We start from the raw sequence: 27,172 nt of genomic DNA, 5'->3' as shown, positions 1-27,172 counted from the left end.
GCAAATCATACTTTAATCCATCATATCTTTGTTGTTTTTACTTCACAAATCACGCATTACGTGATGTCGACTGACGTCTTCTTATAAATATGCACGTTTGTTTTCCTTGTTATTAGTCTCTGTCCAGCAGAGGCTGAAATGTAAATGCTGGACAGAGCCATGATCTCTTTGGAGACCATTAGCAAGAAAAACAAATGTACATATTTAGATTAAAAAAAAAAACATCAGTAAGCATCACATAATGTGTGTTTTTTAATGCGGTGGAAGGATTTTTCAGTCAAATTTGAAACAACAAAAATACGATGAGTTATAGTGTGATTTGCTGTGCCCACCCCATTAACTCCAACAGAACTGACATCAAAGTCTGACTCCTCGAATGTTGTCAATGTCGTCATGACTGTTCCGTATCTAAATTTTTCTTGGTCAAGACAGAGGAGTCTAGAAAAGGTTTATTTTGACCAGAATTGTGGAGTAGTCTTTAGTAAAAATCCAACAGACAACATCTACATACCTGTAAAGACCCTTCTCAAGATTAAGTGTAATCTCGATATTGCAAATGTTTATTAGATTATGACTTTTTCCTTTGTTTTATGTTGTTTTAACAATGTTTTATCAATATATTACTGCATTTATTCATCTGTCAGATGTGCAACACACATACATACTTTTTTTCATACTTGCCTACACTGCATACGAATGTTTTCATGCCACCGTAAGCATGCAAAACTGAACAAAAAGTGTGTATCAGGGCAGAGGAAAGAGCATATTTAAGTTGGAAGAGGGTATAGGAGAAGACATATGTATGACCAAGTGTGCATGTTATGTCTGTGTGTGTCTGGTTAGAGATGTCTCCTATTTTACCATTTCTAGCAACTGCTAATCCTTTTATATAGCAGTGCTTCTGTCCTCCACAGTGAGCAGGAGTTAGTCCTCCTCTTCAGACAAAGAGAATGGTGTTTTTTACTGATCTGCCCACTTGAGCAGAGCGTGATTAACATTTATTACCTGTGGTTTACCCTCCCAAATAAGACTATTTCAGCCCTAATCAGAGGAGACTCTTCTAAATGCCCAAACTCTAAATGTTTCTGTTAATGGTGTGTGCTCAACTTTGAATGCCGCACTTATTCTATTTGACACATTCAATGTTTTATTAATCACTGCAACTCCCCAAAAAGCCCACTTAATGTGTGCAGTGTCCCGTTGGAGGTAGTAAACTCAGGTCTTCAGTGAGAATGTGGCCGGCAGTCAGCAGCACAAACACCTGGAAGAGAGTAGAAAAGAGACAGTGAGGGAGGGAGAGGGAGAGAGAGAAACTTATTGGTATTCTGGCCTGGCTCATAAGTATCCATTTTAACATGCAGCCACAGTGATCAATATGATTTAAGCAACAGAATTGAACTTGGAGAGTTTGCTTTGCCTAATTGGCCTCACTGAAAAATGAGCTTGCATGGTTTTATTAGAACAAGGATCTTGGACCTAAGGAGTGGTGTGTGTGTGTGTGTGTGTGTGTGTGTGTGCGTGCGTGCGTGTGCGTGTGTGTGTGTGCGTGTGTGTGTGCGTGTGTGTGTGTGTGTCAGATAGAGTAGGGGGTTGCTGATCAAGGGGCTGCTCTTGTTTTGTGCACAGTGTCCCATCAATCAAGCTTTACAGACTGTTTGGAGGATACTGCAATTTGTCCGTGAGCCCTCCTCGGTCTGTGTTTGAACCACCTTACTGCTCTTCTTTGCACACACATGCAAGGACACACAAACACACACACACATCTTGTCACCCTGTCCGCAGGTCATTATGGAACTGGGACCCAAAGGCTCTGAGTTCTGAATGCTTGTGCATAATTTATTTTGTCTGAAAGCAAAGAACTTTTAGTTAACTTTGAGGAGCACGAGGTAGAGGAGGAGGAGAATCTGTCTTTTGTTTGTTGGTTTGCTGATCCACATCGTCTCAAATGACAAAATGACACTACCTGCAATGAATGTAATTTAAATACTGCTGCATTGTTAAATGTTACATCACACTCTCAAACATTTGTACATGCCATTTAAAGTGTGCAGGTTCCTGTCAATCATCTAATGTGTGTTTGTGTTCACAGGGTCGGGCTCTCCTGCACTGGGCCTGTGACAGAGGACACAAGGAGCTAGTTTCTGTACTACTGCAGCACAAAGCCGACATCAACTGTCAGGTGAGCAGAATTTTTCTCTCTGTTTCCTGTGATAATCAATTGGTAAATAAATGAGTGGAAGCCGAATGAGCCACTCTTGTTTCAAACTGTATTACGACTATTTACCTGGTATATGTGTTTTGAACCAATGTCCTGCCTACTTTGTCTCAAGACCACTTTTTGATGGTCTTGTCTCAAACAAAGAAGACTCAGGATTTATTTCAAGTTGGTCAAAACCACATCACTTAACTGCCTGCGCAAAAAAGGAGTGTTCAAGGTTCCCACACATTTTCATGGACAAAATTATAAAACTTTGTTCAACATATCAGATTCAGACTCTATTCAAACATAATTTCATCGAGCTGGCATACATTAAGGGAGAGCCAGAACATGGGGAAAGAATAAAGAAACGTGTGTGATTATGGACAAAACGTTGTCTAACATCAACACATATTAGAGCTACGTTACATTGAAAGTTTCAGAAAATAAATTAGCTGTTATGTTACATTATGTGGAAGATAATCACTGAAGATTTCTGTAACAATTTAATTCCACACGACCACAATTCCATGACTTTTTAAAAACTTTGAATGATTTTTCCAGGCCTGGAAAATGTGACTTCTCCAGGTTTTCCATGACTGCAGGAACCCTGAAAGTTGAATAAAGAGTTAAGTTGATTTTAGCTCCTTTGTTTGATCATAGAAATTAAAGGACACTTCCCCTGCATAAAATTCACCACTGCAGTGCCCTCTGACTATTTTGTTAAGACAGTTTTTCATGGTAGATTCACACATACACACCTTTATGCAGCATATGGCAATAAAAGAGGTGAATGATGAGGAACCTTTATTAGCTTTCTCTGAGTGTTTATGTGGATCTTTAAGATCAATTTCAGGAGGTTAGCATCTTCCACATTATATTGAAAGTGTGTCATGCGGTGTGGGACTCACAGTGGTCCCACCCCAACTTCTGTTCAGGCTCTTTTATATCCTAGTTTCTGTCTTACTTTTCAATTTCTGTTCCCATTTTTAACAAGCATTTGTTTTCTTAGTGTTTAACAGCTACAGCTCTCATGAGTTTTGACCTTATATGGATTGAAAACACCAGTACTGTGATTCAGCTTCTCAAAAAGATCAATGATAGACACCCTCTTTGGGAAAATACTTTGTGGAACAGCGACATGCCTGTAATAGGAGCGGGACTGCGGATCTCTATTATGTTATTAGATTCCACCTCTGTAATTGCATAAATTACTGAAACTGAGAGCAGGAATCAGGGACAGGTGGTAGAAGAATAGAAGTTTATTCATGCAGTGCAAAGTATTTTTTAATAGCACTTATTCGTTCAGTTGAAATGCTTCGCTTTGCTTGTTTTCTTTAAGGTGGCCCTTGAAGTTAATGAAGATATTTTGGAGCATTTGGCTTGTATGTTGTATTTACAGAATATGAAGATGTGCGTTTGAGTGTGTCATAGATGGATTTAAGGTGAGGATGAAAGGAAAGTCACAGAAGCCCTCTCATTCTTTGTGATACTGCCATGCACACATGTACATGCAAACCCAAAGCAAATAGTGACATCTCCAGCTTCCCCATTGCCCTTCTCTTTTCTCTCTCCATCCCTTCCAGAAGGTCACCTTTAATTCACTTTGTGCCACAGACAAATCCCCCAGGGCTTTAACAGACAGAGTTAGCTGGTAGCTAGCCTAGTGTTTAGCCTCCCTGAGGTTTTAGCAGCATCCAGGAGGCTTTAGCTTTGGCGGTAAGCTGGCTCAGCTGCACATCTGAGAAATTACTCCTCTTCCCTGCCCAGCGGCACGACACAGCGCAGTTCACCGGGCTGCACAGTGAGGCTTTAACTGTAAGGCCGAATCAATTGGAAGTAATCAGGCAAATTGTTTTACGTTGCACAACCCCACATAATCAGGACATTTCACAAATGACTTTCTCTTTTGTGATCATGCGTGGACCCCTTTTGTTTTGAATGCTCGCAGGGAGGGGGTGGATTTGTGGCGAATGGTTCATAAAAGACTTAACAGTGGGATAACTACGAAAACACTTCACTAATGATTTAGAGCCATATCAAGATAATGACAGCAGAGGAGGATTGATGTATGGATGGAGGCTTTTGTCCTTTTGTAAGATGGTGCGTATTTACAGTCATGTATCTATCAATGAAGTATAAATTGATATCTCAATGTGCCAAGATTTTTCAGCACTCAAAGTAGGAAACATAAATCTTTAGCCAGGTAGTGATAATGTATGGCTGAATTTCAGTAGACTTTTAATTTATGTCCCTCGCACTTTTGTCTGAGTAAACTGCTTTTTGTATACAAACACAAAGAGGGAAATAATCCAATGTTTCTTAATTATTCTGAATTATTGGAGCAAACAGAGAGAGGATGACGGCAATCTAGAGGTGTATTTAATTTTGCAAAGTTCTGCTCTGCTTTATAAATGTGCCTTTTTGAGCAAGTATGTACGCAAAGGAAGGAAAACCAGAAATATTGTTTTAGAAGAGTGCATTTTCTAGCCAGTCAGAGTGCAGACATATCCTGGATTCATGCATTCAGGCCATCAGGACCTTTTCACCTGCCTGTCTCCCAGGTGTTAGACGGAGCCGGCCGTGGAGAAGACTGAATATTAAAGACACTGGACCTCTGCAGCAGAGTTACTGGTAGCAGATTTATGAGGTGGCAAAGAGGTGGCTGAGAGAAAAATATAGTCAGCTAAATCATACCACTCTGTCGCAATGCCAAATTATCTCACTATGTAAAGCTTACAGAACGATATGCCTCTCATTAGAACTTGCTCGAACATCCTTTTGTTTTGTTATTTCACTTGGGGTTAAGTCATTGAGGAAAGGAATTAAGGCAGGAAAGGAACGTTTGTTACATTAGAGAAAGATAAAAACTTGATAGAGCAGCTTTATGCTTCTGTCCTTTTTGCCCAAAGCCCCTGTCACATGAAACAAAGAGCACGAGAGGAATAGAGGAATGTTTGAGTTGTTTGCAGGCTATTAGAGCGAACCAGTAATCTCTCTTGACCTCTACCAACTGCCGAGCAACCAGTAAATAAAGATCAAACATGATTTATGCTTAATTTGTTGATTAAAAAGGGGAGGGGGACTTTCAGAGTTCAAACAAAAAGTATTATTATTTGCTTGGCAGAGGAGGAAAATCGTTTGAAATTAATCAACTGATTGTTTTAGTGAATTGTTCCCAAACCCCGGTAACCTGCATTAAAGACTCGTTTGATAGTTAATCCTGGATCAGGGCGGGAAGGGACTACAATAGGTAGCTGTGTGTGTGTGTGTGTGTGTGTGTGTGTGTGTGTGTGTGTGTGTGTGTGTGAATACGCAGATCACAGCTCTGCCACCTGCCAGTTGTAGATCAGGCCTTGGTGCTGGTACTGTACATTAAACACCCCTCCACCTCCCCACCCTCACCGTATCACCGCTCCCTCAGCTAATACACCCAGAGAAAGTGGAGCACAAACTGTGGGAAAGATGACAGTAAAACCTCACTTAATGTGATAATGGAAATTAAGGTTTAAGATTATTAAGGCCTAGATTTACATTATATGTGCTAGAATGTATTTAAGAGCATTAATGAGGCATCAGATTAAGTTTAGGACATTCCATCATATCACAACAGCAGTGAAAACACATCCCACAATACAAACTCATCACTAATTAGGGTAAGGTTTTGTTGAACTAGGGGAAGTATAATTGTCATTACAAATTAGGCGAGATATCAGACTGGTAATTACCAAAATATGTCTGTTCCTGAGTAGCGAAAGCTGGCATTGAATTACAATGTTACTGTATCCAAATCTGAGACAATATCTAGTCTCATATCATAGTATCCACATATTTCCCAGCCCTATTGTTAGGATAATCTTACCTAATCTTACCCTTTCTTGTGCAAAATACTGAAGCCGAGCCGATGGCTGTTCCATGGGTGTGTGAGTGTGTTAAAGAAAAAAACTGAGGTGGCAGGTGGCACCTTGTGTGGTAGCCTTGGTCACCATTGTGTGAATGTCACTCGTAGAGTGACAAGCGCTTTGAGTGGTCGGACTAGACTAGAAAGAAAGGCGCAATACAAGTGCAGTCCATTTGCAATGTCAATTTATTTGCTATTCTGGAGCTTTCAATCAGGTCACATGATCTTCTTTACAGATTCTTCAGCTTTCATTCAATTTTAGATGTTTAGATTTTTTGAGCACTTTTGTGAGGGTATTTCCAATAAGAAGAAAAAACTTTGAATCTTTAGTAGACTGCATTTGATTAAACAAAAGCAGCTGCTTTGTGTTAAGATCAAATTAATTCTCCTATTATGGCAAAAAAAAGCAGTAAAAACAATAGCGTCTGATTTCTTAAAAACAAACTGATTTCTCAGGTACATTTTTTTACATTCAGTAAACTGACAATTGTGTTGATCTGTTATTGCACCAGTGCTCGTGTGACAGCAGAAAGCTCTCTTTTGAAAGGATACCTCATGTGATCACTATCAACAGAAAACAGTTACACCTGCAGGAAGATTCTCTACTACCCTCAAAAAATAAGGCTATAAACTATTTTATTGATTAAAAATATATAGCTTATATTCGAACACAACCCATAGACAAGCCAAAGTGTAAAAATGACAAATGGTGGTTTTGTGCCGGACTATTTTTTGGCTGGAACCAAGTGTCAGCCAACCTGCAGAGACTCCACAAAGTTTCGGCTCCCAGCCAAGAAAAAGCACTGAATTATCATTTTTACACTTTGTTTTTTTTATATGGATTAAACACACAACATATTATTATTGTTATACTGTATAGGGATCTCTAGAGGTGCTGGTTGATGTAGGCTAGCTGTTTCCCTTCATTTCAAGTCTTTGTGCTAAGCTAAGCTAAGCTAACTGTCTGCTGGCACCGGCTACATATTTACCATACAGGTGTGACAGTGGTATCGATCTTCTCATCTAATTTTCTACAAGAAAGCAAATGAGTGTGTTTCCCAAAATCCTGAACTGTTCCAGTGAAGATAATTGATTCAAATTTGGGCAGTCTCAGATATTTGGTGATTGTTTCCTTTTGTGTGACTAAGACTTGAGGATTTTGTTCTTTCATTGGTCTAGACGTGTGTTTGTGTGTGTCCACTCTCCCTGTGGTCATTCTCTGTCCAGACGGTGTAATCCCACACCCACAGGTGGAAATCCCACCTGAAACCCTCCCCTTACCCTCCCAACAAGCTGTAGGGTTGCCATGGAAATATGCATTTATAGAGAGGATATGCCCATTCATGTGAACTGGAGTCGGAAAGGCAGGGCTTTAGTTCGGAGGTGCTGCAGACCTACAACAAAGGTCAGGAATGGTCCAGAGTAGATTTACACAATGTCTGACTTGAGGAGATTACTGGGAGGTTAAGTGACGGAGCATAGGTGGGATTAGGGGGACAAAGAGGAAGGACAGGTGAGATGCAGGTTAACACAACACAAACACAATGCCAGGAAGGAGACATTGTTAAAGTCTAAAGTATTGTTGGAAAGGCAGCGCAGGTTTTAAGGACATGGCTGTGTCTCGCATCCTTTTACTCAACTCATGCTTGCTTTTTTTTTGCCTTTCCGTCTGTCTCCATCTTTCCCCTCTCCTCATCACTCTCCCCTCCCCCCAAAGCTCCCGTCCCCTTCACTCCATCCCTCCCACGCCTCCGCCTCTACTTTGTATTAAAACAACATGATCCATGAGGCGGGGAGGGCGACTCGCAGCACCGCTAATTCTAATTAATCCAGCGTGGTAGCACGGCCACGGCAGGCCCCAAGCGCTCCCAGTCTATCAGATAGAAATTCATAACTTAATTGAGGTCAGAGCCTCGAGCCGGCAGAACAAAAGTCTCCAGCCAGGACCAGCTAGATCAATAGTAATAAATATCTGACTGGGCGGCCTACAATTGGTGGCTAGAGAGCACACAACAAGTTCCATACACGTAGTCTGCATGTAGAACCTGCAGGGATATCTGTGTGTGTGTGTTTGTTTATGTGTGTGTGGGAGGAGTTGAGCCTTCAAGACTGGCAGACTGGCTTATCTTATTGAATTTACATGTTCTTAAGTTTCTTAAATGCACAGTTTTATTATTTTAGTCAGATGGTAGAGAAGTATTCTTTACTGGAATCAACAGTTTGTGTTTGTCTGCTTTTGTGTAAAATACAGCGAGGGAGCTCTGCACATGCACGTATGTGACTCATTCGTAATGGGATAGTCTATCTTAAGGTATGGGTCCACTGATTTGATACTGATTTGAGTAGTTTGGGTGGACTCAGACTGTTGGACTATCTACATATTGGAAAACAGTGAATTCATGATTATGTAACACCTCAACTTTACTGATAATACTGAGAGACGTCCGTGCAGAACTTGGGAAATCTTTATAATATAAAAGAATATTTCCTCCGATGTTAGTGAACAGTCACATTTTCATATAAGCTGTTGTTACTCTCTAAAGCTGGACCAGTAAATTGGCCAGACTGATATATCCTCTGATATTAGGTCATTGCAATGTCAGTATCGCCATAGATTTTGGCTGATAAGTAACAAGACATTGCAGCACAGAATGCCACAGATATAGTTTGTTTAAGGTAATCTAGGAACAGTGACTTTAATACATAGTTTGTTCCTTAGAGAGCTCTGATTTTTTAATTTTTAAGTGAAAGCGTCCCACACAACACAGATCTTAGTCACAGTTCTTTAATACCCAAATATAAAAGATCCTTCTCACAATGTTTGTTTATGTTTAAAATATGAAAAAAAGATCAAAACTCTGAAATACTGATATTGACATTGATACAGACAGACCTACCAATTACCTGCCAGTTAGTTACCAATTACCAACCAGTGACCTACCAGTAAGTTACCAGTTACCCACCAGTTAATGACTAATTACCAACCAGTTAGTTACCAATTACCTACCAGTAACCCACCAGTTAGTTTCCCATTACCCTCCAGTTACCTACCAATTACGGATTACCTACCAGTTACTTACCAATTACTTACCAGTTAGTTGCCATACATTCTCGGAACCCATTGGCTGTATTCGGCATCTGACTTCCGGCAGACGGCGATACAGCCTCTGGGGGCAGACCCCCAATTTTTTGGCATTCCGGTTTGATTTGGGCGGAGGAAGCGAACTTCCGTTTCCGACTTCCGTTTATATATAAGTAAATATGCTGAACCATTGCAATGGATTTAGAGTTTGCAGTGACGCCAATTATGTTCCGCCTCATTAGTTCACCGCACGGACCATTTAACCTGGCAACAACTGCAGCCGGCTAAAACGTGATTGGTCAATATCACGCGGACTACAAACAGCCTACAACTGGAAACCAGGGCTCTTTCGCTCTTCTTCTGGAGGCAAGATCTCCGGGGTTTGCCTACAGACTCTACATTCACTGAATGTAGAGTCTGTATATAGGGACTAGTTGCCATATACCTTCCATTTACCTACCAGTTACTCACCAATTACCTTCCTACTAGTTAGTTACAAATTACCTATGAGTAACCTAGCAGTTAGTAACCACTTACCTACCAGTAAGTTACCAGTTACCTACCGGTAACCTAGTAGTTTGTTACAAATTACCTATTAGTAACCTAGCAGTTAGTAACCACTTACCTACCAGTAAGTTACCAGTTACCTACCGGTAACCTAGTAGTTTGTTACAAATTACCTATGAGTAACCTAGCAGTTAGTAACCACTTACCTACCGGTAAGTTACCAGTTACCTACCGGTAACCTAGTAGTTTGTTACAAATTACCTATGAGTAACCTAGCAGTTAGTAACCACTTACCTACCAGTAAATTACCAGGTACCTACCAGTAACCTAGTAGTTTGTTACAAATTACCTATGAGTAACCTAGCAGTTAGTAACCACTTACCTACCAGTAAGTTACCAGTTACCTACCAGTAACCTAGTAGTTTGTTACAAATTACCTACCAGTAACCTAGTAGTTGGTTACAAATTACCTATCAGTAACCTACTAGTTAGTAACCAATTACCTACCAGTTACCTACTAGTAAGTTACAAATTACTTTCCAATTACCCACCAGTAAGTTGTCAATTACCTACAGTTAATTACTGATTACCTACCAGTTGGTTACCAATTACCTGCCAGTTAGTTACCAATTACCTACCAGTTACCTATTGCTTAGCTACCATTACCTACCATTGTTTTAATTTAAGATTTCAACCATTAATTAGTTATCAAAAAGTTTGCAGATTTGTTTTCCATCAGTACACTGTTAGATTAATCATCATAAATCACTCACAGTTTGGTAACATGTACACAGGTTAGCCCTGCTCTTGATGAAAACCATTGTATCTCGCTAACTTGTTTGATAATCCAGCATTGCTATAAAAATAGTGCAGATGTACTGTATGTTAAATGAAAGGAAAAAATGTATAAATCATCAGACTGCCGTATAAATATGGACCTCTGCAATTACCAAATAGCACAAGGCTGTTCTTTTTTCTCAAAGGAAAAAGTGTTTCGGACCGCTTCACTAAAGAAGGTATTCTTGGTTTGTGCCAAATCGGCGGTTCACAAATCAAGTAGCACGTCAGAGAAAATATTCCATTTTAATCAAACTGAACAAATTGTAAGCATTAGCATCTGTTCATGCTCATTTTTCATGAAAAAGCATAGTAAACCTGTATCAATATTTATGACATCTCATATTGAAGTTGCAACATTCAGCAAAAATTAAACACTGCAGTCTTTATTGTGGATATTATGCAGCTCTACTGTTGGCATTTTAAGGCTTTGGGAATTCAAGCTCAGCCTGCTGTTGTAGCAAACAAAGAACACTGAACCGTCTCATCTGTGTCCTCTACTGTGGTGTCAACTACTTGTGTGATCAAAACACACACACACACACACACACACACACACACCATGGGGGTTGATTGAAATTCCATGGTGGAGGCATTATTACACGTTTGTATCCCTCCCCTTTCCCAGCACAGCCTCCTATAACTAATGGCTCAGTCAGGCCAGTCATAACAAATATCCAGCAAGATTCGTCATAATTGTGTGTGTGCGCATGTGTGTTTGTGTGTGTACGTGTGTTTGTAATTGTGCAACCTATCCCCCAGAATATATAGGGTCTTTAAGAAAGGGAAGGCAGCAAGGTGGGAAAGTAAGAAGACGGAATAAATCGAGTATTCAAGGGATAAAAATGGAGAACAAAATAAGATGGAGGGAGAAATAGAGCAGGTAAACAAAGATATGAGACGGACTCGTACTGTTTATACCATGGTATGTGTCCCTTTCACCTCTCTGGGTGTATTAGGACATTATTGACCATCTTACAAATCAATCAGCATGACGACTTTATGGCAGTATCATACCATATTTGCATTGGTCTCTTAAATTCAATCGAAACTTCTATTGTGATAATTATCATTATCATTTATCACCCAGCCCTTGAAAATTGGTACATTCTCATACCTTCTTTTCTTTACCTCTAAAAGAACATTTCTGCACCCTGAGTGACAAAAATGTACCAACTAGAAAGGTACAGAATTGGTATCTAATGAGATACAGCTGGAGTGACATGCCCTCTTGTACCTTTATGGGGCAAAAACATGCCTTTGAATTCAGAGACAAAAACATTTACAGATAACAATTAGTTTACATCTTTCAACAAAAAAAATTGAATATATCTACCATTCATGATTGCTCAACAACATAAAATACTGTGATAGGGATTTTTATCCGTATTTCCCAACCCTGGAGACGAGCGGAGAAGAAGCAAAACAACACACTACAGTGTGGATGTGTACATGCATGTTCATCTACATGTGTCCACAGCTTGGAGCATGTAAATTGTATCTATTGAGCTGAGCATAGATGCAGACAGGGTGTCAGAGCTACAGTGAGCACCTTCACACACTCTTGTGTCTCTGCAACAGATTAATAGTGGACTCTGAGACACTCCCACAGCTTAGCGCACACATTATGCAGATATTTAAGAAAGCCATTCCTTGCTTCGTCTTCATAATAGGACCAAGTGTAATTTATTGCTCCTGCATTTTCAAGTGTGTGTGTGTGTGTGTGTGTGTGTGTGTGTGTGTCTGTGCGCATCTGTTAAAGTAGAGGAATCAGAGCACACCTTGGTAACGTACAACACACAGCATAAAAAGCACCGTAACTACCGCACACACCACTTGACATTTTATACGCCACACTGTAAGCTGCTCTTATAGGATTCATATTTAGTACTTGCTGCACATTAGCTCGACTCGATGAAATGAAAGCTGTTGCCGCGCTGTGTTAAAAGGGCCTATCGGACATAGATACAGTTATGAATCTATAATATGAGCACTCAGAAAAGAGCCAGCGACTTGACAGTAATAGTGCGGCCTAAAGAGCCATTCCAGCAGGTAACAGTCCTCTTTGCCATCATCAGCTGTTGTTTCTTTCTTATTGGCCACTCACTGGGCCTTGCCTACACTCAACTATTTGATTTCCATCGTTCTTAACCGTCCACATAAATTGTCAGGAGCATTAAAGCTGTCCTCGACCATTTCAGACAGAGGAGGGGGGGAGAGAGTGAGAGAGTGAGAGCTGGATACAGACAGCGAGGGGAGGGGACGGGGGTGAGGAGAGAGAATAAACAAAGTAAGTGTTTTGCCTTCCATCAGTCTCCCGCAGTACTCAGCTTTATGAGTCCCTCACTCCAAATGCCTCAGCCGCAGCCCCCGCTGCCTGGCCATTGATTTTCATATTACACTCTTTTATGTATTTATTTATTTCATATATTTCTTTTTAAACATCATCGATGAGCCGCAGGAGGACAGACGGGGCCTCTGGCGATGTTAATTCTCAGTCTCAACCTCATCCTCCTCTCTGATGGCTTTAATGGAGGCTAAGGTGTCCCACGGGAACAAGCAAGCCCAGCGACATGGGGAGGGGTGTAGTATAGAGGGGGAAGAAGAGAATGGGGTTGGAGAGAATGGAGATTTGGAGAAAAAGAGAGCCTTCTTTTGTCTGGTGTGGCAGAGAAAATCAGACTATTGTGGGTAAAGGTATGTTCAGCCTTTTAAAGGAGCTTTTACACTCAGATCGAGCTCAGATACTCTAATTTCCCTTTGCTCCAGACCCACAGGAGGTGTTTCAGGATGGACACCCTGTGCTGAAATTAGGTGTGTCACACTTTTAGGCCTCTTGACAACTGTGACACAATAAATATCTATAATCCCTGGCATCCTGCGGGACCCCTGTCAAACTCTGGACCTGTGAATCATTCAGGATTTCCCCCCAAACTGTGATGTTGCTGATGGCAGCTATGGGTGTGAGGGGGGAAGAGGGGGCTGGGGGGGATCACCCGGGCACCTGAAGGACACTCCCAGGAGGTGTGAAGGGCAGTGAGTTTTGGCGTCAGGCTAATTTGACCGTGGGTGGCAGTGCTCACACGCTGAGTGGCAAGGTTACCTCTCCCTGCTCTGAGAGGAGACCCAGATTCAATTAGGGCTGGCCCGGGTCTGCAGATCCTTTTAACACTGGGGGCCTTCCCAGTGCACACACAAACATACATCTGACAGTGAACACACACAGCAAACATAGGGCAAACTTACTTGCATTCACCGGCCTTTACAAACAGTACTTACTTAGACACAGTATGCTGCATTTTGGAATTTCAATGATTATTCAATGTACATTAGCGGCTAGTATTTTCCAAAGCATAGCAGAGCATATGTTTTTAGCTTGATCCCCTATCTTCAGGGTTGCATATCGCAATAGAATTTTTTCCTACTTTTGCTTTTGTCAAAATGATGTTATCATAATGCAGGTTTCAGTCAAACTTTGTAAACTTACTGATGCATATAATGAGATTTGGGAATTAGCTGCTTTTTTGGTGGGAAAAACAAGATTCATAACAACATTATGAAAAGTATTGCATGAATTTGGTGATTTTTTTTGCATTTGGCTTTTGTTTTCTTTATTATTATTATTATTTTTCTTTTTTTTTTACAAACTTTGTTCATTAATTTTTTACAGACAAACTGTAGTAATGTTAAAGCACAGGTGAATGACAGTGTAATGTAACAGTAGTACAGTAGGGAAAACACAAATAAACAAACAAAAAAACATACAGTACTGAGAAACCTGATCATATATCACTTATTACAGTAAACAATAATCTCGCCCTTAAAGTCAGGGTAAGAGTGAAGATATGGCTAAAAAGTAGATAAAATTAAGTAGGATATTATTTAGGGATAACTGGAAAGGTTATTTTCTCCACATAGGCAAAGAACAGCCCCCCACATCTTTTCTAATTTTCTTGAAGAGCCTTTAAATGTATATTGGATTTTTTTTCAAGCTGTAAATAACTGAGAATCTCTTTTATCTACAAAGTGTGTTAAGGTGGTGTTGGTGATTGCCATCTCATTAGTATTGGAGGCCTAGTCAGTAATGTTGCAAAAGCTGCAAAATCTGCTCCAAGCTTGGGCAAAGGCAACTGAGAGATACCTCTTATACCTTATAATTTTAAGTCAGTAATATCAGCTGTACTCAACATTCAGAGTTATGTCTGATTCAGAGTGAGCTGGGATTGTCTGCACATGGCTCTCAACATGAAGGTGGCTCAGCCTGTAGCTAGCAGCTAATGCTGCTAGCAGCAGCAACAGTGCTGACACAGCTTAAAGTGTTAACATTAGGGGTTAACTATGGGATGGGCATGACACCTAAGCTACAATGCTGCTCCGCCACCATGGGTCTGGACATCAACGGTATCTGCTAGATGAACACAGTGCAGAGCGGCAGCGATTAGCCAGCCAGTGGAATACACACGCAGGGACTCACATGCCTGCACGTCTACCACAACAACGAACAGAGAGGCCTGGATTACAACACACACAGAGGGAGTGTGATTTCATTCTCTGCTTAGGACGCCGTTACTCCACTGCATAGCAAATAGTTGTTTGCTGCGAGATTAATGTTCTAAATGTCGTATAAAGCTCATTTATTGTAAGGCCTCCGTTCTATAGCTGTTTCCTTACATTTTCAAATCCAAATTTGTGTGACAATAATACAACTTTAACATTGAAATAAAGCTGCAGTAAATGTTCTCTGTTATAGAATACCTATGTAAAGCAGGTTACAAGTCACTGCAAGCTGATTTTCGTACCATTCTGAAAATCCAAAATGACTACATGCAACAAAACTAAAACAACTCATGGTAGTGTATGTTTAGTAAAATAGCAGAAGTGTACAGAATCTGTGATTAATCCTCTAAAAAACTGCTTAAAGTTCTGTGTGGTCAGTGATGTTGGTGCCACAGTAGCTGCTCTGGTTACAGATGGGACCCGGTGAGGGAAAGTCTTCCTCTCCTCCATCTTACTCAGATTTGTGCTCTGCTTTCTGATTAATGGCACCTGCTCATCATAATGCTATCTGCCGGAATCTGCATACCAATGATCCCAGTCGCCTATCGATTCACCCCTCATCTTCCCCGCACGCACCCTGGAGACTGATCAAGGCACACACACACACACACACACACACACACATTCATCCCCTCGCTCCCTCCTCCCAACCACTGTCATTATAAAAGTCAGCAGCTGCTGCATGCATTGATCATAAATCATAATTGCTTGTCCATTTTTCCCCACTTGTTTAATGTTGCTGTCAGGGACAGTAGGGGGGGGGGGGGGGGGGGAAAGGAGGAGAGGAGGAAAAGCCCTGAGAAAGTTTACTGAGACACAGAAAGATGAGACAGAGAAAAAGAGCTGAAAGAGAAACAGGAAGGAAGAGCTGGAAAAAGAGGATATGATGGTGAGAAAGAAATAGATGTAGTGAGTTACAGCTAGTGGCCGTTAGAGGAATTGCAGCTCAGGACGTCTCTGCATTAGCTTTGGTTTCCCCTCTGGAGAAACATATTGGAAGTGATTTTCTTTAGCTTTTGCAGATACTCCGCAGCCTCTGAAAGTGTTGCACTGCTCACTCTGGGAGAATAAAACCCTCTTGTTTTGTGACGAAGCCGAGACGACTGCCAGTCACCTTGGCTAAGGTCTTTGTTTGGTTGCAGTAATTACACTAATGTCTCAAAATGACTGTGGCGATGATTTATTGATAGCAAATTCCAGCACCTTTAAGTTGTATTTTTATTTCCAGACAAAACATTTGTTAGTGAAAGACAGTGTTGAAGTCATTGTGTGCCAATAATGTGTTCTCCATCTTAAAATGAATACCACTTAAATAATTGTTACTGTTGACAATGACACAGTTCTTATTAATAGATATTGGAAAGATAAGAACGAGAACAGGCTTTGATTTTGCAGCAGAAAAGGAAATGGTGTTATGGAAAGAGATCCTTTCAGTAGCTAGGGCTGTTGTGGTGGTGGAGTTGCAATATGCCGAGATGCTTTATTTGCTGTGCTAAGATACAGAATGTCTGCAAGAGTAAAATTGTTGACACATGGTAAAGTATCTGTGACCCTCGCTCTGGATGAAGGGAAGGCTGAAACACATAGGGAGAGAGAATGGACCCACCGGTCTGTGTGGGTTCGGTATTAATTTCTCCTCCATTGTTGTTGTTGTTGTTCAGCGACGTGATGGTTGATCTTTATGGTATTTGTCCCGACCCTCCACTATGACTGGAAGGCTAGGTAAAAAATTTACAGTGACAAGAGGTAGCAGCATTTTACCTGTTGAGTAGTTTCCAACTCTCGGTACCTGGAAAAAAATGGCAACCATGAAGCGCTCAACGTAGAGGGGATGCTCAGGGGCAGCAGTAGCTCAGTCCATAGGGACTTGACTTGGGAACCGGAGGGTCGGTAGTTTAGGTTCCCCACACGGACCACATATGGAGCGTGGAGAGGTGCCCAGTTAACCTCTTGAGCACTGTTGAGGTGCCCTTGAGCAAGACACTGAACCCCCAAGTACATCTTCTTCTTCTTCTTCTTCTCCTTCTTCTCCTTCTTCTCCTTCTTCTCCTTCTTCTCCTTCTTCTTCTTCTGCGCATAGCACTAGTGGCATGCTTGCCATCCCCTGCAGTTGGCTTGTCAGTCACGCGGCCCCAATCATGGCCTTCAGATCACATCCACCTCATACCAAAGATCATTGGCAGTTGGATTGGCATTGTATGAAACATGAAAACCACACATACACACACACACACCGTGCTTTCTTCAGTCTTACATGCTGCAGCAGACCCCACAGATTGCGATGGATTTGACAGACCTTTAACCTCTACCCATAATCTCTCCTTTGACTCGGACAAAGACAAACAGAATGAAACACAGACAGACTGAAACCTATTTCCAAGCACAGATAGACTCAAGGGACCTCTGTGTCCTACTTGTATCCCTGACTGAGTTAAGTTTCTGCCTCTGATTTGCCCTTGATCCCTCCACTTAATGCTGGTGTAAACAGCTTGGGATGAACGTTTGCAGTATTCCCGTCCCGTCGTCCAACGTCTGAGAAGGCAGACTGACGGGGAAAACAAGTTAAACCACTTTCCAGAAATGAACACAACATCTGTGACAGTCCCTTTGTGTGTTCTCTGCAGATAAACAGAGTTACAGACCGTTTTTTATTTGATCCCAGTTGGCCTCAGTCTGACTCTGGTCAGTCCTACGCTCTGTCAGGACAGTCTGACCGAAAAAGACACAAATGTATACAAACGGATCATCTTTCATTGGACCAATTTTGGACTAGTTAGTGTATTATTTTGATGTCTGCGTATCTTCCTACATCCTTTACTTGCTATCTTTATCTTTCATCCATCTTGCTTCACATCGCTTTTGTGGTAGAAATGATAGATTGGTGTGACTTAAATTCAGCAAAACTGCAATTGTACTAATAGATCAATCCCTATACATGCTGCTCCTAAGCATATTGCTCCACCCCATTAGGGTGATACACTACACAGTGCTGGATCTCTGCTGCTGCTGCTGCTGCTGCTGGTATTGTGCAAGCAGGAGCTTTATTGAGCACTCTGCTGACATCCAGCCCAGCATTTCTGCACCGCAAGGGGAAACTTTGGATGACATGTAAAAGCAGGGGTTCGGTGCGACATGCCTCTGTAATGGGATGGGAACAGGGGTGCACCAGAGATGGGGCAGCAGTGGTGGTGAGGGGGGGTAATGCTACAGAAGCTAACTGCAGGTATTGGGGGGAGAGTGGTGGGATGGAGAGGAGAGGGGATGGAGTGTCTCTTCCAGGCTGCTTCCAAAGCAAATGGAAGACAATCCAATTTCCTGTGATTCCATCAAGCCTCCGTCCTGGATGAAGGGGCATTAGGGAACGCTGAGAGGACAGGCCGCTGACCCCTCACATGAACATGCAAGAAGCATGTACACCACACACACACTGGCAAAATATCTCCTCACAAACATGCACTTCTACAGGCAACACACTGTGTATCTGTATTTCTTTCAGTGTACCGTCTCACTGCACTTTAAGACATATTTTTTGCTTGTGAATTCTCAGATAGTCATTCATACTTGTGTGTGTGTGTGGTGTGTGTGTGTGTGTGCTTGTTGAACACCGAATGGCAGATTAGTGCTCGCTACAGATTAGGGCTTAAACCCCTTACACTTTAATTATAACTGTATGTATTTATGTGCATCAAGGTCTTTCTCTTGGCCCCGGCTTTAAACATCTGTCACTGCCCTGTTGTGCCCCTTTTGTGTGTGTGTGTGTGTGTGTGTATGTGTGTGTGTGCACTATGCTGTAAAATGAAAATAAAACTAGTTGAGTGTGTTTTTTTTTTGATGCATCTATATCTAAATGTAACTCAGTTGCCGGAGGAAAATTTTGCCATTGTACTTTACTGCAGACCACAAATATGTGACATTTGTACGTTTCATACAAGTCATTTTTTGTGATTTAGGGAGTCATTGCTGTGTCCCCAGCGGCTTTTTAGGCACCAAACATGGTTTTTTTGTAGCCACTTGTGTCTATTTTTACAGTAGCCTCTTAGACATGAAAAGCAGTTGTTTTTTACAGACACATCACTACTTTTCCTCCTGAGAAAGTGGCATGAAAAGTGTTTGGTTTTTTTAACAGACACATCGCTGCTTTTACTCCTGAGAAAGTGGCATGAAAAGCAGTTTGTGTTTTTTTTGTTTGTTTTTTACAGAGATATTGCTGCTTTTCCTCCTGAGATAGTGACATGAAAAGTGGTTGTTCTTTGGGGGGTTTTTTAACAGAGACATCACTGCTTTTCCTGCGGGGATAGTGGCCCAAAATGGGACACTGCTAGGACTAGGACACAGCTGTTTTTCCTGCGGGGATAGTGGCCCAAAAGCATCTGTTTTTTGCTTAGACATCTCTGATTTTCCTGCCGTGATTGTGTCCCATATATGGGGTACTTTAAGCCAAAACATAATCTTTTCCCAACCATAACCTCTTCTGCCTAAACCTAACACACATTAACCACAGTGTTGTTGAAACATAAAGTTATCTGCTACATGGTAACATGCAAATCTGCCCTCTCTCTCTCTCTGTCTCTGTCTCTCTCTCAAGAATCACTATCATTGGGAGAGACAGACACAATGTCCTCAATACATCACAGGTTGTGATTTGACTCGCAGACAGACAGCATTGTTGTCTTGGGTTAACTACGGCACGCTTTCCACGCTGGTGGCGATTTGCATCTGTGCTCTGTGATCCACCCAGAGGGAATAGAAAGCTCTAATCCAATCAGCAGGTCCCCGAAGTGCTGCCCCTGAGAGAGAGAGACACACAACAATAGGATCACTCTGCACTGGGCCCAGCTAGAGAGGGAAGACAGGAAAGGGACGAAGAAGGAAAGGAAAAGGATTAAGATTGAAGAGGAGACTGAACGGAGAGGAGAGAGAAAGGTAGAAGTGGTAATGAAAGGGGAGAGAAGAGGAAAGAGAGGAGTGACTGGAGAATGAGAGAGGTGACGGTGGGCGAGGTAATGAAAGAAAAGCGAGGAGGGAGGTGTGGCTTGGAGGAAGAGGGGTCAGAAGAAGAAGAAGAAGAGGACGGATTGGAAGAGAGTCGAGGAAGGACATGGAAGTAACCAAAAACGGGAAGGTGCACGAGAGGATCTGCTGTGAGAAGGGCAAAGGTGGAAAGACTAATGAATAATTTCACCATAACAGTTTTAGTAATTTAGAGGTATTTCCACTGCAGTGACATTTTACGGCGCAGAAGGAAATGTCACTGCATCTGCTGGTTTTTAATCTGTCTCTGAGCGTTTGAGACCATTGTGCTTGACTTAACGACTGCTCTTGTTCTGAGACTGGAGGCAACAGTTTGACCATTCATCATCATTATGAGGTGCAAAGGCAGGCTGGAACAGTGATTAAGAACTGAATCTCCTGTTGATGATGCCTGTCATATATTGTGTCTTATTATACCTGCACACATATACACACACACACACACACACATTTCCCCATCCCTGTCCGCAATCCACACTTCTAACAAGAATTATATCTCTACCATTGACCCCTTGATCCTAAGTATCATTTTTACTGTTCAAAAGACACACACACTCACACACACATGAGCGCAGGACACCACCACTGATTTTCTGGTCACCCTCTGACACTCCCTGAGCTGTTGTGTGTCAGGGTCACACTGCCTCCATGGTTAATTCATTTTAAAGATGAGGCTGTAAATATTCTTTATTTTTCTTATTGTTACAAGTCACATGAAAAAAACAAAACCACAATGACTTTCTCTACCAACAAGTATTTTCTGTCTATCCAAAGTCTGACGTCACTTATTCCTCTGTGCCACAGACCTCCATTGTTGACCAAAAATGATTAAACACATCAATGGGGCACCCAGTAGCTCCCCTAGTAGAGCAGGTGCCCCATGTTCAAAGCTAGTGAGTGTGTGGGTGTACTAACTGTGAGTCCTTTTGCCTTCTAGCATAAGTGACACAGCAGTAACAAAATCTGAGCACAAGTGGGTAGCTGGAGAAGAATAACAGGCGCAGGTTTTAGCAGCAGTGTGTCTCAGCTTTCCACTTGCGATCAGATCACAGAAACACGTGTCAATGCCAGGTGTAAACAGGCTGAATGGGCAACATTGTTGCACAGGGTGGCATCTTTCTTCATTACGATGAGCACTGTAGTTAGTGTGTAATGGGTCAATCCCACAAACACTGTGCTGCTGCTGTAAATGCTCACTAGAGCTACAAATGTATATTAATCCACAGCGAAAAAAATGATCCCTAATGAATGCAGTTTTCTCCTATTTGAGTAACGTTTGCAAAAAACCACAGTGCACAGCTGTGTTTTTAAAAAAAATGATATGAAACTGTATATTTGAGACTTTTTTTAAGATGTACACACTCAGTAGGAACACATGTGCTTGGAACTCAGTTATAGGGAAGTCAAAAAGACAGATGCCGCATTCATATCATATTGTTAAGACTATTATTAGATTTTATTATTAGAGTCTGAGATATTCAGTTAATTTAGTTTCAGTTCAGTTTTATTTATACAGCCCAATATCACAAATCACAATTTGCCTCAGAGGGCTTTACAACATACTACACCCCCTTACCTTAAACCCTCACATCAGGGGTCTCTGACAACTGTACTATCTCCCATTTGGCATAAAGAACTACACAAGTGTGAATAAACAGCTGGAAACAGCTGCAGGAATTGCTGGAATTATGTCTAAGGTCCAATATTAACACAATTATAATCATTCCAGTTCATTTAAATAAAGCTATACACTGTCTATATTTACTTTCTTTTGTTGAAAGGCCGCTACAAATGCGTAGCACAATAAAAGTAGTTATTTAATAAAGAATAAACACTCCAAAGTCACAAGGTAAGGGCAGGTTTTCCTGTTTTTCCCATTCTGCCCAAACTACTCAAATACAGTGTAGTACATTTTTGTTTATTAACAGTAACAAAAATATGGAGTAATAAAAGCCTTAATCTTCAAGACTCTCTAAGACTCTAGTTTCTGCTGTGACTATGTCAGGGAGCTGTTGACATAGGTTGAGATGTAGAGTTGGGATTGGTGGTCGGTGTGTGTTTGGATACAAACTGCTGAAGGTACTTCCACTGTAATATGCTGAGTTTCAGTAGTTCATTGGTTTTGGTTGATTAGTGCTACAAGTCACCTGCAAGTTGAAAAGTTTGATTTGCAGGTCACGTCACGCGTTTCTCAAATCAATATCTCATCGTCTCATAATCCCCCTTTGGTACAATGAAAACGTGGCACCTTTTGTTCTCAGACAGCCAACAAGTAGGAGGTGATTGGTATTCTGGTAACTCAAAGTTTTCCTGTTGACTCTTGGGTAGTTTGAGCAAAACAATTTATCTCACACCAAATGCTTGCAGTGTATATTTTGTTCTGTGTGATATTATTAAGAGTTGTTTTTGTCTTGCAGGATAATGAAGGACAGACAGCGCTACATTATGGTAAGAAGGCCTCTCTCTTGTTAATCTATGCAGTCCAAAATGTTGTATATGCACTTTAAATTTATTTTTCTGCCATAAAGCTTTTTGTGAGTTTATGTGTCTGTTTTGCAAATCGTGAGCATCTCATTTTGGAACGATACTCTACATATCTATTGTACACTGACATCATTTTGTTTTGTGTGTGCGCACTCTCTTTATATACAGCAGCTTGTTTTTTGCACTTTGCCAGCATTTGTCTCAAATTTGTCATTTTCCCCTCCTCTTCCTCCCACGCTCTCGCCTCCATTCCTCATCTTTATTTTCCACAGTTGTTTTTCACCCAGTTTCTTATATTCCTCTGGGTTGTATCCTGTGGGTGCATGTGTGTGCATCCTTTGGTATGTATGTGTGGATGCCTGTCTGGTTTTGTTGTGTGTGTGTGTGTGTGTGTGTGTGTGTGTGTGTGTGTGTGTAATAATCAGCAAGCCTCCCAGAGGAAATCAGCAGTGGTCCTTAGACTCCCCTGACCCTCTCGTGCCCCAACACACATGTCCCTGAGGGGCGTTTCCCCTGTCCTCTGAGTGTGTGCGTGTGTGTGGCTGCACCATCTGTCCCCCAGCTTTGTGGCGTTGGTGTGGGCATGTTGCATCACCCACCGGAGACCTGCACACACAAACACACTCGGCAGAGGAAGCCCCGAGGATGGGGCATAAAAAGATGACTAATAAACATAAGCGATGAACTCCAAGAGACAAATAGCAGAGAATGAAAATTCATTCCCACCTCTCTTTGCACAGGGCCACAGTGGCTGGCAAGTGATTAATTGAGGGTTTACTGCTCACCATAAATTGTTCTCCTCCTCTACAGCTCCCCTGAGGGCCAGCCACTTTTTACAGCTCAAGGCCCAGGCGAGACACCCGCCACGCGCCACACACACACACCTCTGGCTAAATAAAATACTGTTTAGAGCAACAAGAGGAGGACTGCAAGCATGGCTGGAAAAATAAGCCAAGCTTTGTTAGTCTGATTTGGCTTAAAGATAAGTGATTCTTGTAGTGTTTGATACTCACACACCTCATGCTATTCATAGACACAACTTGAGCACGCACTTGCCTACACACTCCCATGCATTCCGATGTATCATCATATCTCATGCACACACACTCCAGCCAGCCCGCCAGCCACCTCTGTGCTGGAGGTTAAAAGGCCTGGCTGTCAATCACTGTGGCTGCTGACATCAGCGATCATGGCGCAGCACAGAGTCTGCTCTTTAAGAGGAGCGGGCGATTGACACCGACAGAGAAGAGCACTCAGAACAAGAGAGGAAGAGAGAGGGGATGGGGAGGGGGCGAGGTGCCAGAGGTGCATCGGGAAAGCAGGGACCTGCTAACTGGGTTAAGAAAGTGCAAGCCTCCCCCGCTCTCTCCCTCTTAAACAGAGAGAGAAGACCCTTTTAGTGGGGCACAAATTGCCAATGGGGCAGAAATGAAGTGTTTGAGAGAACCACAGGTTCAGGCCAGTGTCAATGCTGGACCTGCAGATGGGCTTTTCATTAACTGCATTACTGTACATACTGGACTAAACTACAGTACGCTGAGGAAAAGGATGAGCCATATTTACTCAAACCTGGTTCACGCCATCATAACGCTCTGACATGAGGTGCAGTGATCCATCAAATCAATCAGATCTCAATTATGACATTTATCCACATAAGAATTAATTACAGTATAACAAAGCTCCTCTGCTGGTTGCACCTCGAGGCTCAAAGACTACAGGAACACTCACAGCTCTTTGAGGCTGCTCTTACAGGCACTGTGGTGCTTTGAGCTAAATGCTAACATCAGCATAATAACATGCTCACAATGACAATGCTAACATACTGATGTTTAGTAGGTATTTACAGGTCAAGACTACAACTTATGTCCCTCTGCCTGACAGCCTCTATCCACCCAGTTTAATATGCACCTGAGTTTAGTGCAACATATGTAGTAGGGGGGCCCTGCTCTGTCTCTCTTTAAGCTAACTTGTCCTTGGCCAGAAAATCATTGAAGAGCAGTTGGTTTAGGGTGTTAGCATGCTAACATTTGCTAATTAGCACTAAAATCAAAGTACAGCTGAGGCTGATGGAAACCATTAGATTTGTAGTAATTTGGCCATCAACCAAAGTGGTGGATGCAGGTTTGTTATTTTCTTTAGGATGTTGAAGGGATGATTTGCCATTCTAATAAGTCTGTATTTTTTGTCTGCCTTTTTTCTTTCTTTTTTTCTGCAAAAAATTGTTTTGCTCAGAAACCTTGCACAGAGTCTGATGCATTGTACTTTTGTTTTATTATTCCTTGCCAAAATTTACAATACGAAACAACATGGAACGACACATTTGCTCACTTGCTTCTCTCCCCTGGAGAAACCTCTCTGGCTGTCAGCACTTTCAGCCCACATCTTGCAATTGGCACCACATCTACCTGAGGGGGCTGGGCTGCCCTCCCTCTCGGTCTCCATTAGGGTTACGACTAACAATTTATTTATTGGTTTAATTTCCTCCTTTTTCTCTTTGTTTTTCTTATGTTATCGATTAGTTGTTTGGTTTATAAAATGTCGGAAAATGGTGAAAAATGTCAGTCAGTGGTTCCCAAAAACCAAGACGATGCCCTCAAGTATCTTGTTTTGTCCACAACCCAAAGATATTCAGTTTACCGAGTAAAGAACCCAGAAAATACTAATCAGAGACTAATCAGAGAATTTAAACTTTTTTTTTTCTTAAAAATTTTAACAAATTAATTGATTATCAAAGTAGTTGGCGCTTCATTTAATAGTTCACAATCAATCAATTAATATTTATGAAACTCATATCTCCACACTGTTGCTCTCTCTTTGTCTCTGTCTGTGTGCAGTCCTCATTCTCTTTTACATTCTCCTCCCCATCATCATCCATCTGAATATTACTGTCTGATCTGTTGAAAGTAGACTAACTGAGTTATGAAATGATACTGTGTGCCCTGTTCCTCTCCATTGTTGTGGATGTAGCTATCTGACCTGCAGATTATGCCACATTTTCTTCACTGCTTCTTGGTCAAACAACTCTCTAGACTTCTGACAGATGTGAAAAAATCTGAGACAATCAAACCTGTTACACCTCTTAAATGACAGACGAACGTTTTGAAGTGTGTAAACTTCATATACACCAGTTGAGGTATTTATTTTCAAACCTGCAACAATCATAGACGCAAAATACAGTCTGGACCAAAGTGGCGAACACACTGAGAGGTCGACATAGCTGCTAGCACGGCTAACAAGCTAAATGCCTTGCAGGATGTTTGCATTAATGTTTGCTTTTTGTGCTTTACTTCTTTTATTTCTTGTCTTTTCAGTTTTCTCCTCCCTCACTCATCCTATATTTTGAACTCTTCTTTCCGTAGCATCGGCGTGCGAGTTTGCCGACATCGTGGAGCTCCTGCTGAACGCCGGAGCCGACCCGTCCATCAAAGACATGGAGGGCTCTCTCCCTGAGGAGGTCACTGAATCCAGTGCCATCTCCTCTCTCCTGCGTCAGTACACGGCTCCGAAAGGCTAGATTGTCCACCTGACACCACCCGGTCCCCGCCCCCCTTCCTTGTCTCAGCCCTGCTCCACTTATTCGCCCATCCTCCTCATCATCCCTCCTTTATCCCTGAAGAGACTGTGTTCATCCCCTGCAGTTAGTAGACCAGGATTGCAACAGTTTTATTTGATATTGTTTCCAAATACATGAGGTGAGTTTAATTTCATTGGCTTAGCTCTTTGGAACAACAGGGTGTAAATGTTAGCCCTTCCATTTGGTGAGACACATGAAATGAAGCACACTGCATGTATTTTAAATCATTAAATACCGTATATTGACTTTATAAGCCCAGTAGGGTTGGGTGATATGACAGTTACTGTGAGTGCTGTACTGAGGTAGTTCTACCTTTAAATATCTCTCGTTGTATTCCAACACTGTAGGCAATGATGCAAATCAATGAGCAGATCAGCTTATTGGTGATACTGGAATAACAGGATTTGTGCATCACTGTGATGAAGTATCTGGATCTGTCAGGTATTAACGTCACTGGAGGAACCAAACACAGACATTCCCATTCACTTATTTTATCTGCTAATGGTATAAAATTTGCGAAATTCATGTCACAGCGATATGAAACTACATACTGTGATAGAACATTTTATACATATCACCCACTCCTACTGCCCAGGTCTGACAATCAGCCAGGCCTTTTAGTCTGGGTCAGCTCTCTCTGACCATCTGTTCATGATTCAGTTGCTACATTCAAGGAATGCTTTAAACATTTGTCATTTATCTCATTAAAGTCTTCAACAAATACTTTCCCTCTGACTTGTTCTCTGCTCATTAGATAACTTATAATCAGGTCATAGTGTGGTATGCTCACAGTGGTTCCCAACTGGTGGGTCGCGGTCCAAAAGTGGATAGCTGGTCCGTTCTGAATGACCACAAGTGACTCACAAATGTGTCAACTTTGCAAAAAACACACTTAATTTTTAGGTACAATACATTTCCCTACAAGTAAAACTTAAACTCACATCCCGCCTCAGTGAGCACCACAGTGAACCTAAATCATACATTATCCATACAGATTAAAAT

At 41.7% G+C, this 27,172-nt stretch overlaps 1 protein-coding gene across 1 annotated transcript in view; it reads left to right on the top strand.

Annotated features, from left to right (window-relative positions):
• acbd6 (acyl-CoA binding domain containing 6) overlaps positions 1 to 26,891 on the top strand; it is a 40,309-nt gene extending 13,418 nt beyond the window's left edge. Inside the window, exons 6-8 of the mRNA XM_050054276.1 lie at positions 2,090 to 2,179; positions 22,530 to 22,560; positions 25,956 to 26,891. Of these exons, the coding sequence (XP_049910233.1) occupies positions 2,090 to 2,179; positions 22,530 to 22,560; positions 25,956 to 26,110 (276 nt within the window). The 3' untranslated portion in view covers positions 26,111 to 26,891. The remainder of the gene's footprint in view (positions 1 to 2,089; positions 2,180 to 22,529; positions 22,561 to 25,955) is intronic.
• The last annotated feature ends 281 nt before the right edge of the window (positions 26,892 to 27,172 follow it).

The sequence above is a fragment of the Epinephelus moara genome, chromosome 10 (genome assembly GCF_006386435.1).
Source record: "Epinephelus moara isolate mb chromosome 10, YSFRI_EMoa_1.0, whole genome shotgun sequence".
NCBI lineage: Eukaryota > Metazoa > Chordata > Actinopteri > Perciformes > Serranidae > Epinephelus > Epinephelus moara.
The sequence above is the reverse complement of the archived record's forward strand: the minus strand, read 5'-3'. Positions and strand labels throughout refer to the sequence as shown.